This window comes from Saccostrea echinata, unplaced genomic scaffold, assembly GCF_033153115.1.
Source record: "Saccostrea echinata isolate AGI-Se365-2 ecotype Australia unplaced genomic scaffold, CSIRO_AGI_Sech_v1 ptg000034l, whole genome shotgun sequence".
Classification (NCBI taxonomy): Eukaryota; Metazoa; Mollusca; class Bivalvia; order Ostreida; family Ostreidae; genus Saccostrea; species Saccostrea echinata.
The window spans coordinates 847,963-863,559 of NW_026889783.1; the positions used below are offsets into that span (position 1 = coordinate 847,963).

At 36.1% G+C, this 15,597-nt stretch overlaps 1 protein-coding gene across 1 annotated transcript; it reads left to right on the forward strand.

Moving 5' to 3' along the window:
* Nucleotides 1-926: 926 nt before the first annotated feature.
* LOC133199491 (alpha-mannosidase 2-like) lies at nucleotides 927-8,735 on the forward strand. The gene is made up of 3 exons (XM_061335299.1): nucleotides 927-1,035; nucleotides 1,487-1,546; nucleotides 5,210-8,735. Exon 3 carries the CDS (start codon nucleotides 5,263-5,265, stop codon nucleotides 8,482-8,484), a length of 3,222 nt encoding a protein of 1,073 aa, XP_061191283.1. The 5' UTR covers nucleotides 927-1,035; nucleotides 1,487-1,546; nucleotides 5,210-5,262; the 3' UTR covers nucleotides 8,485-8,735.
* Nucleotides 8,736-15,597: the final 6,862 nt, after the last annotated feature.

The following is a 15,597-nucleotide window of genomic DNA, read 5'->3' on the forward strand; positions in this document are numbered from 1 at the left end:
AACAATAACACCAATTATGTATCTCTGTAGTCTACTTGTATGCCACATTATACTGAAATCAGACAAAAAGTGTAGGAGGAGTAGCGTTTTGAAAGTATTTCAAGAAAATTTCTACTTTTAGTAACCATGGCAACACCGTTCATTGAAATCCAAAACTGGTATAAAGAATTATGTATCTTAGTGTAGTCTAATTGTGTGCTAAGTTATACTAAAATTAGACCAAAACTGTAGGAGGAGTAGCATTTTGAAGGTATTTCAAGGAAATTTCTATTTTTAGTAACCATGGCAACAATGTTCATCGAAATCAGAAAATCAATATAAAGAATTATGTATCTTAGTGTAGTCTAAAAGTTTGCCAAGTTATACTGAAATCAGACCAAAACTGTAAGAGGAGTAGCATTTTGAAAGTATTTCACAGAAATTTCCATTTTTAGTAACCATGGCAACACCGTTCATTGAAATCAAAAACCGATACACAGAATTATGTATCTTAGTATAGTCTACTTGCGTGCCAAGTTATATTGAAATCAGATCAAAACTGTAGGAGGAGTAGCATTTTGAATGTTTTTCACAGAAATTTCTATTTTTAGTAACCATGGCAACACCGTTCATTGAAATCAAAAACCGATACACAGAATTATGTATCTTAGTGTAGTCTACTTGTGTGCCAAGTTATACTGAAATCAGACCAAAACTGTAGGAGGAGTAGCATTTTGAAAAAATTGTTTACAGACGGACGGACAGACAGACAGACGGACGGACGACGGACACCTTACTATCGCATAAGCTCTTCTGGTCTCTGACCAGCAGAGCTAAAAATCAACAAATAATCGAGCTGAACTTCACACGCCACATGATCCACCCCAACGTCTATAAATAAGCTTAATCCGTTATATTTCTTCCTTGACTGGCAATTTTAGCAGGACCACTGCCCGATACGTTGTCGATTAACGTGAATACAACTGTATTTCTGTTTGTTTGAGGTCGATGCAGGGACATGCTGGCAACTCTTCTGCGAAGAAAGAAACTGCAGAGGTTTGTAATTACTATATCGTACAGTATCTTGGCTATTAATTTCTTCCCTAGTAAGATTTGCATGACTGAATCTTCTGACACGAGGCCAGTAAGGTTTATTGTTGTAAACAAACGAAGAATGCTGAGAGAATGTCCGGTGTGATCATTTTACCATGCATATAAATCTCTGGGATTATTGATTTCTTTTGTGATAGTTTCGCTTCAGCAGTGTATGACTTGCCTTATTCATTTAAAGCACTGGATTTAAACATTGGCTGTATATGTACATGTATGTATATCAGTATTCTTCTTAATAACAAGAGGGGGGAAACTTCCAGATATTTTCCCTCTAGGCTTTAGATATCATCTAGATTACTCCTCGCTTGCTACAGCTTTACAAAAGAGCATAAGCCAAATTAATATTTGATCGCAATTACACGAAAATTGAAACCCTATTTCGTTTTATTTGCAGGAGAGAGGCTCGTATAACATGTTCGACATTAGCAGTTTCACCTGCCTAGATTTAACTCAGGTAAAAATAATTTATATGTCTTAAATACAAAATTGTATGTCATTTAATTGTTAGTAGGAAAACACAGATAAAGGTAGCAGTAAGCCCTTTGTTTTATCAATGTTCTTTACACTGGTATATTTGACACGTATTGTGGGTTTACGCCGGGGGATAGGTTAATGAAAGTTATCAATAATCTCGGCGTGACAGTGTCGGCTACGAAAATATTCCGTTTAAGAAGAAGAATTTATAGCCCTCTGTATTCTGGTATTTTAAAATGAAAGCTCTTAATATTTAAATGCAGTGAACCATTTCTACTATAGTGACTATGTCAATAACTCTTTATAACATTTATAATACTTGTAAGAGTAAATGTTTACATTTTTAAAAACTATTTTTAAAGCAGATATTTTGTATCATTTTATAGTCATTACCTTGACTACGAGACTACGAGTTTGACAGTACATACTCTTGTATAACCCAAGCAAGGAAATAATGACAACTGAACTCAAGGACCATGAACTAATTCACTTTTTCTTCAGTATGTTGTCTTTTAATATACGAGTGGCTATTGAAGAGATGAGGAAATTGTTCAAAATATATAGGGTGTTAAACATTTTTGCATGGAACGTCTCAAAACTTAAAAAGAGAATCTATGTTTACAATAGAAAGTACTGAAAAAAAAATATAAAGCTTTTATCTTTAATTCTAAATCAAAAATCTGACGTACAAGTTTAGTCCATTCTTTAATTTTATATATACAACATAATGATCATCGAAATCATGCAAGTAAAAAAAAGAACATTTTTTTAGGGGGGGGGGGGGGCAAATTAAACTTTGTATTAAGAGGTACATGTAGGAGTGTAAAATGATTATAACAAACTTTTCGCAAATATTTTTATGTCTAAGCTAGAAATTCCATCTAAGATACTGAATTACTATATTTGCAAGACAGTGCTTTATGGATTGGTAATTAGTAGCATCTAACTTTCCTTATTTTATATGTTGTAATATTCCACTATCACCTGCATATGGTGTTTATATCTCCCAACTTATTCGATACGCAAGAGCATGCTCTGAGTACGATCAATTTTCAAACCGAGACAGGGTACTGACAGATAAGTTGATGTTGCAGAGATTTCAAAAACCTCTTTAGTCAGCATTTCGAAAATTCTGTTATATAATAGTCTATATAGTGACTTGTTTGCAAATACAACTTTGATTGAGTCGTATTTTGACTGTTATGTTTCATACTAATTGTTAGGCCATTGTTTTTATACTATATTTGTCTACGGATTATTTTGTCTACCTAAGCAATACAAAGGACTCATGGCGGGTGTGACCGGTCGACTGAGGATTCTCACTCCTCCTAGGCACCTGATTCCACCTGTGGAATTTCCAGGCGGTCCGTATTTACGCTCTGTGTACAAATTTATCGTTTGTAGGTGTTTGAGATCGATCACTGTTCGTTATCTTCACTCAAGACCTGTGGGGCAAGAAAATACAAAATTTAGGTGAAAGCTTTCTTTATAAGTGTAAATTTAAAGAATTAACGAGGGCACATTTGATTAGGATTCTATAGGAATCTAGATGCACTTGAAATGTGAAATTTTCATCGATCTGTCACATGATTTTAGCATTCTATTGATATGTAGAGTTTCCGTTATTTAGGAAAGGAAAATATTTCCCTGAAATTGTGTTTTGATTTGCTAAAATATTTAATGAAGTATGACTGTACGGGTCTTTTGGTACAATTTTTAGATACGTTTTTTCTATTAATTTACTATGCCTGGAGTCGCCTGTCCACGATTTTAAAACTTTTTGTGTGCCTTTTAACGAAACGAGCAATGAAGAGAAGACCCAGACCCCCCCCCCCCCCGAACTTTATAAAAAAAAAATCGCATTGTGTAAACGTCCTGCTTCATTGTCGTTTTAAGATCCAGTATTAGTGTGATGCGACGATAGCAGAGTGGTATAGTTTCCTCTCCATGATTCGATAATTTTTGGTTCGATCATCGCATGGAGCATTTATTTATTATTTTGTTTAAACAAGCACTCAAGTCATTTGTCAGTTTTTTTTTTATTTATTGAATCAATGACATTTAAGATAAAGTAAAAAAATTATTGTGTTGCATCGAGAGCCAAAGCAAATCTTTCACCTACTGGAATTTTTAGACATTTGCATGTAACTACACCCCATTGTCTCACAGCTGCTTGCAAATTAGGTGAAGTGATACTGTGAACGGTTATAATAATTACTGATTTTTGAAAAGATAATTTAATTTAACATTTTTATATGTGTAACTTTAAGTCTGTACATCTGTGGTCAGTCGACCAAATCGTCTACTCTACTTCACTGGACATTAACACTGTGAATGATTCGTACACACGATTCTTGCAGATTACACTCCAAATACGCTCATCTTCTTTCAAATTAAGGTCTCCAGTACTACGAGGCTGTCGAAGTTTCATAAGTGGAATATATGGATAAATCTTCATATCTAGCTTGTATAGAGCAGAAACACTCAGTCATATTACTCTTATGTCATGTAGTGTAGATTGTAGTGTAGTGTTGATAAAAGTTTTATTTCAAGTCAACATCAGAAGATTGTAGTGTAGAGTAGATAAAAGTTTTAATTGTGACCACACTTTTCAAGTCAGCATCAGAAGATGTAGACGAGTATACTATTTCATGTTGCTCCATTTTAAAATTTCAGAGAAACACACAAAATATAGAGTTTCACATTGCTAATTAGTCTACGTGCTATATCTGATTTTGAACTGAATAGCCAATTTTTCAATTATGACATGTATTTATTTATTTTATATATTTTTGGTATGAGAGAATTATAAATTCATGTCAAAATAAATTCTTCGTAAATACATGTATTGGTATATCTAACTGCCATTGTTGGTTCTTTCAGAAAGTGGAAGACTAAGAAAACTGAAGTAAATCAAGCTTTAAGTTATGATTTAAATCCTCTTTGAAATCATCTAACAAATTTTGAAACCCAATACACTTTCTTTGTCAGACCTCAATTTATTTATATATAGTTCTATATCAATTAAAGAAGTGGTTAAAGTCCGTAGCTTTGTATTTCCATAAAGAAAAAAAAACTTCTTCTTAGTCAAGGTTATGGTAATTTTGTTGGTAAAAAAAATTTAAAACATCTAATTTATTTCGGCAAAAATCGCAGTGCAACAACGTCGGTAACTTTCCCCTAAATTTAGAGTCAAAATGACAACAGTTTACCGAAATAATTTGGTTGTCAATACATTTTGAAACGTTTCTGTGACAAAGATGCGAGGTTGTTCAGTAACTTTATCCTGTCGTAAGGGTTTCATGTAAGGTCATTTGAGGCTATTAATAACTACATGTATTTATGCAACGTATGTTTATTTATTATATATTAGTATAATGCACTGTGTCTGAATATATTTCGAAAGAGATATTTTTAATATATATTTTTTAAAATTCATTAATATTTATGTTAAACCAGATATGTCAGATTATACAAAGTTGGGGACAATACGACTTTCAGTTTTGTCGCATTTCCCCCAAACATCTAGTTTAATTGAATTATATATAGTGAAACCATTTCAACATAGGTCCAAAAACGTTTCCGTATAATCTTCACCTTGGTTTATAATACTTATGTCATAAATGTCCTGTTTTCTTTTCAGATAAAGAAGAAATGAGGTGAACTTATCGCAGACAGTTCCTCGGACAGTTTACAATGAAGTACAAACAGCGCCTGGTACTAATGACAGTAGCGTCCTTGACGATCGTGATAGTGGCGCTTTACAAACTCTACCAGAAAGAAAATGTGACAGAAATGATAGGCAACCTTCCCAACTTCCGGTTTGCTGGAATAGGGGGTGCCCTAAAGTTTACAGGAGCCTGTGCTGGTACAACTATGACCTCAGATTGGATGGTAGAGGAAATTTATGACGACATGAACTTTACAACCAATCCCAGAAAAGAGGGTGGTTTGTATGTTCTTCACGAGAAGAACGAAAAATACAGAAGGAATCTGAAAAGTGGTAAAGAACCCCTGCAGATAATCGTGGTCCCCCACTCCCATAACGACCCGGGCTGGCTTTGGACATTGGAGACGTACTACACTGTTAGGACAAGAAGTATCCTTACAAACACTGTTCTCTTTCTAGAGAAATTCCCAGACTTTAGAATGATTTGGTCAGAGACTGTTTTTCTAGATATATGGTGGAAAGAGAGCCCCACTGATATGCAGAACAAGTTTAAGGACCTTGTTAAACAAGGCAGGATAGAAATTCTGTCTGGGGGTTGGGTATCAGTAGACGAGGCCAACACACTTTACAGTGCGGTTATCGATCAGCTGGTGGAAGGTCATTTATGGATCAAAGATACCTTGGGAGTCACCCCAAATATCAGTTGGTCTATCGATCCATTTGGTTATTCTACAAGTTTACCTTATTTATGGTACAAGTCTGGTATGTCGGACATGACTGTATTACGTGTTCATGGTGCACTTAAGCAGTACATGGGTCACCGTCACATTATGACATTCAATTGGCGTCAGCCTTGGGACATGGCGGGAAAAAATGACATACTGTGTCACGTGGAACCTTACACGCTGTACGGCATCGAATATAGCTGTGGACCTGACCAGGAAGTATGTGCTGTGATGGACTTCGGTCGTCGGGCTGGCCTTCCTGATGATAAGGAACAACCAATTCCTATCGGCAATGGCGCCAGACAAGCCAGAAATCTTCACGAGTATGCCACAATGGTCGCTGAGCAGTACCGTCAAAAGGCAGACCATTACAAACATAATGTGCTGCTTATGCCACACGGAGACGATTTCAGATATATAATGGATTACGAATTCGAGACAAACTACGTTAATATGAAGAAATTAATGGACCATATAAATTCTAGAAAAGAGTTGAACATTCGAATGCGTTTTGGAACTGTGGGTGATTATTTTAACGAGTTGCACAAAAGTATCGCTAAATCGGGTGAACCAGATATGTCTTTAAGTGGAGACTTTTTCACTTACACGGATCGCGATGATGAGTATTGGAGTGGATACTACACATCCAGACCGTTTGATAAACGGATGATAAGATATCTGTTAGAAGTATTAAAAACAGCGGAGATGTTGACGACGTTTTCTGTTTATCGTGCGCAACAACAGGGTTATGTTTTTAAAAATGTTCAAAAGGTATTGAGAGATCTGCAGGAGGCTAGACGCACCCATGGCTTAGTGCAGCATCATGACGCTATAACAGGAACTTCTGCGCATCCGACAGTCGTGGATTTTGAGAACAGAATCACGGCTGCCATTACTTTGCTACAGGGTGTTATTTCAAGAGACATTGAGAGCCTTTTGCTAAAAGAGGCTGCAAACACAAATATCAATATAGTACCAATTCATGTCCAACCCAAACCTGACGCTCCTCTTGAGAGACGTGTTATAGCAGTATCTGAGTCTGGGACCCAGGTTATCTTCACTAACTCGTACACACAGCGGCGCAAGGAATATGTTAGCCTTATCGTTAATTCTATGATGGTCCAAGTTCTAGATCAGCATGGCAATGAAGTACAAGTGCAGATCAATCCCTGCTGGGAGAGTCAGAAAAATATAGCCAAAGCAATCTTTGAAGTTGTATTCCCGGTAGAGATACCTGCAATGTCGTTCGTAATATTTGTTTTCAAACGATCACAAAAGAGTAAACCTCAATTTTCAAGAGTCAGCATTCTGAACGGAAAAGCAAATTCTCCTTTACCAAATGTTTTCAACCCAACAGCATTAGATTTAGACCAAAGCGAATTTAAAGTGGATACTCAGAAGTTAAAAGTCACGTTCTCGGACAAAGGTATGTTAAAATCTGTGTGTCGAAAGAAGGGAGGGCAGGAGCGCTGTACCGACACTAGCGTTAGATGGCATTGGTACAAGGGTGTGAATAGCAATGCCTACTGTTTTGGGACTGACGGGACAGTGACGAGATTGTTCGAAAAGAATGTTTTTGTGAGGGTAATATCAGGGAAATATAGTACCACGGTGATTATCAACCATGCTTTGTTGCAGCACACCACTACTATATACAACACTAGTGACCTTCACGGACGCTATGTGTACATAGAAAACGTGGCGACATTGCTGCTGGCAGAGGACAGAGATAAAGAGCTATTTATGGAGCTGCAAACTTCTATCAGAAATCCATACATGCAGTTTTATACCGACTCCAATTCATTTCAACTGATCAGCAGACAAACCCGAAATAATTATCCCATGGCTGCCAACTTATTCCCAATAACCTCTATGGCGGTCTTGCAGGATTCTAAATCGAGGTTGACAGTACATGTCGCCCAACCTTTGGGTGTAGGGAGTTTTAAATCCGGTTCCTTGGAATTTTTAATTGATCGTGTTCCAACCTCCTCTGGTAAAGGATTAGAGGAGCCTGTCACAGACAATAAACCAACTGTTAGTAAATTTATATTACATATAGAGGACTTCAATACGGAGACTGAGATATTCAAAAATCACCGGAAGAGGATGGCACATCCGTCGACAGAAAGTTTCCTCATAAATGATTTCATGCAGCACCCTCTACTTCCGTTTGTTGCGAGCAGGAAATACGAGTTGAAGGAATTTAGATTTTTAAAGTCAGGCTTGCCATGTGATATGGTCATAGCCAACTTAAAGACTTTTATTTCTGAACAACAAGAACTGTTAGGTACTGGTATAACATTACATCAACGTCAGACGTCGTGTAAGATAACAAGTGATAGTTCAATGTGTTCCTCTGGAGTGTCTAAACTCAGGTTATTTGACTTTTTCACTGACCTCAAAGTCAAGGAAATAAGAAAAATGTCGTTGACCTATTTACACGAGAAAGAGAAACTCTCGCAGACATCTGAAGTGACAATTGATAGTATGGAAATAGAGTCTTATAAAATTCAGTGGTCATGATAGTGGATCTTATAGTGTCTTACAATGTATTTTCTTTTATACACATCTGTTCTTGATATTCGCCTTTTAATTTATTTCATAGTCATGTTCATTGTTCATTGAATGTACATTCCTAATTTCGTTTCATACACTTGTTAATAAAGATGATGTTGCTAGTCAGTCTCCCCTTGAGGATCGGATTGTTAGACATCCGATTGGTATCCAGATGCAAGGGCTAGCTGCAGCAACAGTAGTCCTCGGTAGACAACCAGTTTGTTTGTTTGTTTATTTGTTTACCATCCCTTCGAGAATTTTTCACTCATATTGAGACGCCACCACTTGCCGTTTAAGGGCTGCAAATTTAGACCTGTACTCGGCACTTGCTGCCTTTGGGCAGTGAGGGGTCTTTTTCGTGCCAGCACTTACTGCAACACGGGAGCTCGGTTTATACGGTCTCATCCGAAGGACCGGTCTCCACGTCCCACAGTGGGATTCGAACCCGCGAGGTAAAGGATTAATTCCTTGCTCTGCGACGCTCTAACACCGCCACGCGGGCGACGCAGAAAACCAGAGCAAACACGTGTTACAGATGTAGACACATGTTACTGATCGACAACTTCATACAACACATGGTCTTAACCATTCTGACTGTCCCCTAAGGAAATGAAATTATATATAGATTTTAATATTTTTCACTGAACTGAGAATACCAATCGATGTGTGCATTAATTTATCTACTTATGTCCCGGCCTTTTAAAAGATTGTAATTATCAATATATCAAGATTATTTTAACCTAAGTTTATTTACAGATCTCCTATACATGATTACTTGCGTTAACTGGAAAATACCCTGCATGTTATCAACAATTATGGAAGACTTGTATATATCTATTGCTAGTAAGGCTTTCACCAGAGAATCCTGTCGTGCCTTCATGTTATACAACAAAAACTGACAGGGGACACGTAGAACAACTTAGAACAAGGCCTATACCTCCTTTATTTGGAGTACTCTTGTAAAAACAGTGCTATCTAAAATATATATATCATAGAGCAAAAGTGTTCATAAAGTTTTTCATTCACTGAGAGTTTTTGTACACTGAAGAGATAAGTTTTTTGCTAATTCAGGGCTCATATGGACATAAAGAGAACAAACATAGATGGAAAAGGTCAAAAATAGGTGATAAAGAGCATTTACATACATATCTATATAAACATATACATGTACACATATGACACTTGTATGTATTGTGGTAAAGGGTATCAACACAATAATGACAATATATGCAACTTTAATGCTTAAGAATATAAAGATTGCAATTTACATAAATTGTAGAGACTAAAGCACATATGGATTAAAAGGAGATGTATGTGTTTTAATGCATCAAAGAAGATCGAGTTCAACCACAGGTTACATTTATTCCTAAGGCCGTCTTAATTCAACATATTTTCTGAAATTTGATTAATGGACACAGTCTTTGCTGTTTCATTCTTCTTAAAAAAAAATAAGTTTAACAAAGATCAATCTTAGTAATTATGCTAATACAACCCTTTACGAAAACTCTGTAGGACTAGGCCATCTCTCACAAAGTGTACAATTATCATCCTTTATGTATAAACATATTTTTTAGCATGAATATTTATACTATTGTGTTTTCACATATATGTATGTATATCGATAGAGAAAATACGTGGCACAAGAATGTTTTTCCCCTTAAAGCTTAGGTTATGTTGATCCTCATACTAACATTTGAAACATTGACATGTTTAGCACATATGCTGGATTAAAGCAATGCATAAAAATGGGTAGAACATTGTTTACAAGAATAATCCCAGTTTTAATAGAAATTAAAACAGGTTTTGTGTGAACCAGCAGCTGTCTTCAGAAAGGTTCACTTAATGTTATTCAGTAATGAAAAAAATCAGGTATATCGACAATTATAAAAAGCATACTGAGCAGTGACAAAATCATAAAGGACCCGACAGATTGTTTATATGTATTTCAATAATTTGTCTTTGAGCAAAAAGACCTAAAAATATGACGGGGAATTTTCTTTCAATGCGTTTTTTATGCTAAATTATGCCTAAGACCGTATGCAATTTAAAAGTGTTCACAAGGAAGTGAATGATTCTGACATAAAAAAAAACCCACTAGACGGTGGGTTTTGACTTCTCATATTTTTATTTAAATGACATCATAATATTTAAGTATTTTATCTTTTTCAAAAATACATTTTTTTTCATCTCTGCATTAGATAATTAATAAAATTGGTAATAAAATATTCTAGTTATTGCATCACAATCAGCTTGAAGATCAATCCGATTTTTGAGTTGACCTAATTTGTATCACCAGTAATGTTAAAATTTATGTATTTTTCACTTAATATTCAGGCCCGTGGGAACCGGGGGAGGAGATGTTTCCAATTATTTTGCCAGAATAAGATAAGATTTATTGATACCAATTTGGAGCCCCTCAGGGCATACAAGTAAAGAATAATATACACAAGAAGAAATTCAAAAAGAAACGACTAGTAACTAAAGAAGATGATGATGATGATGATTATAGCAGATGGGGATTACCAATAATATATACTATACAATTAGGAAAATATTAAAATTAGTGGTTGTTCTCCCTCAGTAGCAACGTCGGACCCTTTTAGCTCATCTGAGCCGAAGGCTCAAGTGAGCTTTTCTGATCGAAATTTGTTCGTTGTCTGTCGTCGTTGTCGTCGTCATTGGCGTTGTCGTAAACTTTTCACATTTTCATCTTCTCCAGAACTATTGGGCCAATTTCAATCAAACTTGGCACAAAGTATCCTTGGGTGAAGGGGATTCAAGTTTGTTCAAATGAAGGGCCATGCCCCCCTCCAAGGGGAGATAATTACGAAATAGCAAAAAATTAATGGCATTATTGAAAAATCTTCTTCTCAAGAACCAATGGGCCAGGAAAGATGAAACTTATGTGGAATTATTGTCAGGTAGTGTAGACTCAAATTTGTTCAAATCATGACCCCCGGGGGTAGAGTGGGGCCACAATGGACGATCAAAGTTTTACATAGGGATATATAGGAAAAATCTTCAAAAATCTTCTTCTCAAGAACAGCAAAGCTATGATTGGTCGTATTTATATGGAAGCATCCTCAGGTGGTGTAGGTTCAGGTTTTTTCAAATCATGACCCCCGGGGGTAGGGTGGGGCCACAATGGACGATCAAAGTTTTACGTAGGAATATATAGGAAAAATCTTCTTCTCAAGAACAGCAAAGCAATGATTGGTAATATTTAAATGGAAGCATCCTCAGGTGGTGTCGATTCAAGTTTGTTCAAATCATGACCCCCAGGGGTAGGGTGGGGTCACAATGGACGATCAAAGTTTAACATAGGTGTATATAGGAAAAATCTTCAAAAATCTTCTTCTCAAGAAAAGCAAAGCTATGATTGGTCATATCTATATGGAAGCATCCTCAGGTGATGTGGGTTCAAGTTTGTTCAAATCATGACCCCCGGGGGTAGGGTGGGGCCACAATAGAAGATTAAAGTTTTAATTAACATAGGATTATATAGGAAAAAAATCTTCTTCTCAAAAACAGCAAAGCTATGATTGGTAATGTTTATATGGAAGCATCTGCAGGTGGTGTAGATTCAAATTTGTTCAAATCATGACACCCGGGGGTTGGGTGGGGCCACAATGGACGATCAAAGTTTAACATAGGAGTATATAGGAAAAATCTTCTTCTCGAGAACAGCAAACTTATGATTGGTCATATTTATTTGGAAGCATCCTCAGCTGGTGTAGATTCAAATTTGTTCAAATCATGACCCCCGGGGGTAGTATGGGGCCACAATGGACGATCAAAGTTTTACATAGCAATATATAGGAAAAATCTTCTTCTCAAAAACAGCAAAGCTATGATTGGTCATATTTATATGGAAGCATCTTCAGGTGGTGTAGATTCAAGTTTGTTCAAATCATGACCTCCAGGGGTAGGGTGGGGCCACAATGAAAGTTCAAACTTGTAGAGAAAAAGTCACAGTTAGTCAAAAAAATCATGCAAGCATCCTTAGTTAATGTAGATTTAATTTTGTTCAAATCATACCCCCCTCCCTTTTAGGGGTAGGTTGGGACCACTTATGCATTTAAGCTTTTCAATACTAAACAGATTTGTCCTCTTTTCCTAGCCACAGTGCTCAGGTGAGCGATGTGGCCCCTGGGCCTCTTGTTTCTTAACTCATTGCGTCACAATAACCATATCATAATCTCAATTAATCTTCAACTAATTGACACCAAAATCGAAAATATATTATCTATCAATACAGCAAATGTGAATCCTGTAGCTCTAAAATATCCGAGTTCTTGTATTATATAATGTGAAATGGTCATAGCAGTTACCTTGACCTTTGAACAAAAGAACCCTCCAAGCTATAGGTGTCTTCCTCTAAACACGTGAAGTTGGTAGGCTAAAATACGGTCAAATTATCGCGTCATGTAAATTGTTGACGGACTGACAAACAGAGGGACACTAACATTTAATGTGGGTCCTAATTATGTCTGTAGTGTGTAAAGTTGCAGTCCCGTAGGAAGCAATTTCACTTTGAGGAGGCACAAACATACATTTTCAGTTGGGGGGGGGCACTATCAATTACCAAAATTCCTTGACAAGCAAAAAAAAAAGGTCATCAGACGTTATTTTGAGGGACACAAGCATATAGTAGCTATGTTTTATATAGTATTCTATATATCGGCAAAATTATTGGGGGGAGGCACCCCCCCGTGCCCCCCCCCCCCCCCGTTCCTACGGGCATGAGTTGAAATCAATAAATACATACAGTAATCACCTTCTTCGTTTTCATACGGAAGCGTATTGCTGCCTATTGAAATTATTTTTTTTTCTAAGTCGTACGCACGAGATATTATGTCGTACGTACAAGAAAATATGTCGTACGTACGAGATACTAAGTCGTATGTACAAGATATTATGTCGTACCTACGAGATACTAAGTCGTATGTACAAGATATTATGTCGTACCTACGAGATACTAAGTCGTACGTACAAGATATTAGTCGTACCTACGAGATACCAAGTTTTACGTACAAGATGATACATGTATGTCGTATGTACGAGATAATATGTAGTTATCAAGATTTGTTGTAATAAAGCAGGATGCATAAAAATACACAAGTCAAATAAGCAAAAATAAACAATATTTTAGATAAAAGTGCGATTTTTAAAAATCGTATTCATTAAATACAGACAAATTCCTCTGCAGGATTCGAACTTTTATATAATTTATTTTATATTCATCTGAAAAACTGTTAGTTTGTTACAATTCACAAATTATAGAATAGGAGGGATAACGATTTTATGTAATAAAGTATATTGACCTTGACATGTGACATCGCCTATTTTTAAAGCCTTATTAATTTCGGGCTTAAAATGATATTATTAAGCGTAAAGGTCCATTTAGGATATCATCTAGAAACAGTGTTTAAATGTAGAGAGAAATTTTAAATTACTTTTATAACAACAAGTTGCAAGAGGTATAATGTTTTTGATCCGTCAGTTAGTCCGTTTATAGTCCTCTTTATTTAATTTTTTTTTTTTTTTTTTTTTTTATTTTTTTATAAGCACAGCTCTTCTTAAACCGCTGCATAGAATTTCATGAAACTTTGTAGATAATTAGAACATAATGTATAGATGTGCATATTACCAAGAAATTCTAATTTCTTTATTTTTCTGGGAATTTCGGACCTTTTGAACTTAAAATTTTGGCCATATATTGAATATAGAGATGAACAGTTTGTAAGCGCAACTCCTCTTAAGAATGCTGGGGGTCGTGGCCATTTTTAGACTATATTGCTCTCCTTTAGAAGAAGACCTGAGATGAAAGCTCAAGTGAGCTTTTCTGATCACCTATTGTCCGTCGTCCATCCGTCCGTCTGTCCATCCGTCCGTCTGTAAACTTTTCACATTTTCAACTTTTCTCAAGAACCACTGGGCCAATTTTAACCAAAGTTGGTACAAAGCATCCTTGGCTGAAGGGGAGTTTAAATTGTTAAAATAAAGAGCCAAGCCCCCTTCCAAGGGGAGATAATCAAGAAAGGGAAAAAATAGGGTGGGTCATTAAAAAATATTCTTCTTAAGAACCACTGGGCCAGAAAAGCTGAAACTTATATGGAAGCATCCTGGGTTAGTGTAGATTCTAAATTATTCAAATCTTGACCCCCGGGGGTAGGGTGGGGCCACAATAGGGAATCCAAGTATTACATTGAAATATATAGAAAAAAATCTTTTAAAATCTTCATCTCAAGAACCACCGGGCCAGAAAAGCTGCAACTTATTTTGAAGCATCCTGGGGGTAGTGTAGATTCTAAATTGTTCAAATCGTGACCCCCTGGGATAGGGTGGGGCACAATACTTATTACAAGGGAGAAAATCTGGTGAAGGACAGCAGGGCCAAAGATACTAAGGTGAGCGTTGTGGCCCATGGGCCCCTTGTTAAAAACGTTCTTAAATGAAGTAAATTAATCATAATCTCATCATGTTATGTCAAAAATCAAGTGTGATATTTTCCTAGGCCGAAAACAACAGTATATTCCTCCACTTGGAGTCCCGTTCATTTTTTTCTTCTAAATTCTGGCCAAAATTTGATTTTGAAGTCTGAAATAAACCACCTAAATATTTTTAAACTCGTGATATATATTTTTGAAACAAATCACTGCTACAACGTCTCTCTGATGTTAACATTGTACATAAAAAACCAGGAACGCCAGGGTTGTCCAGACAAAGGATACATAAAAACACGTCTAAATTTATAAACAATATTCAGGTTAGAGTAGATTATATACCGGTATAAAGACAATGAGGCATAGTTTTGACAGAATTTTGCATGAATCTCCACTGAGAAGACAACATTTTAACATATTTCAAATACCTAAAATTGTATGTATCAATATTTGACTTCCCAAGTCATCACTTTAAGTAATATTGACTATACAGCCTGACAGGGGGCCGGTAACATACTATGTTTGATTTTACGTTATCACTATAAATATACAAATCCTTTTTGTATATAAAGTGATAAAATCAAGCAAAGTATGTTACTTGCAGTAACGGCAGTAATTTTCTTTACATCGGGAT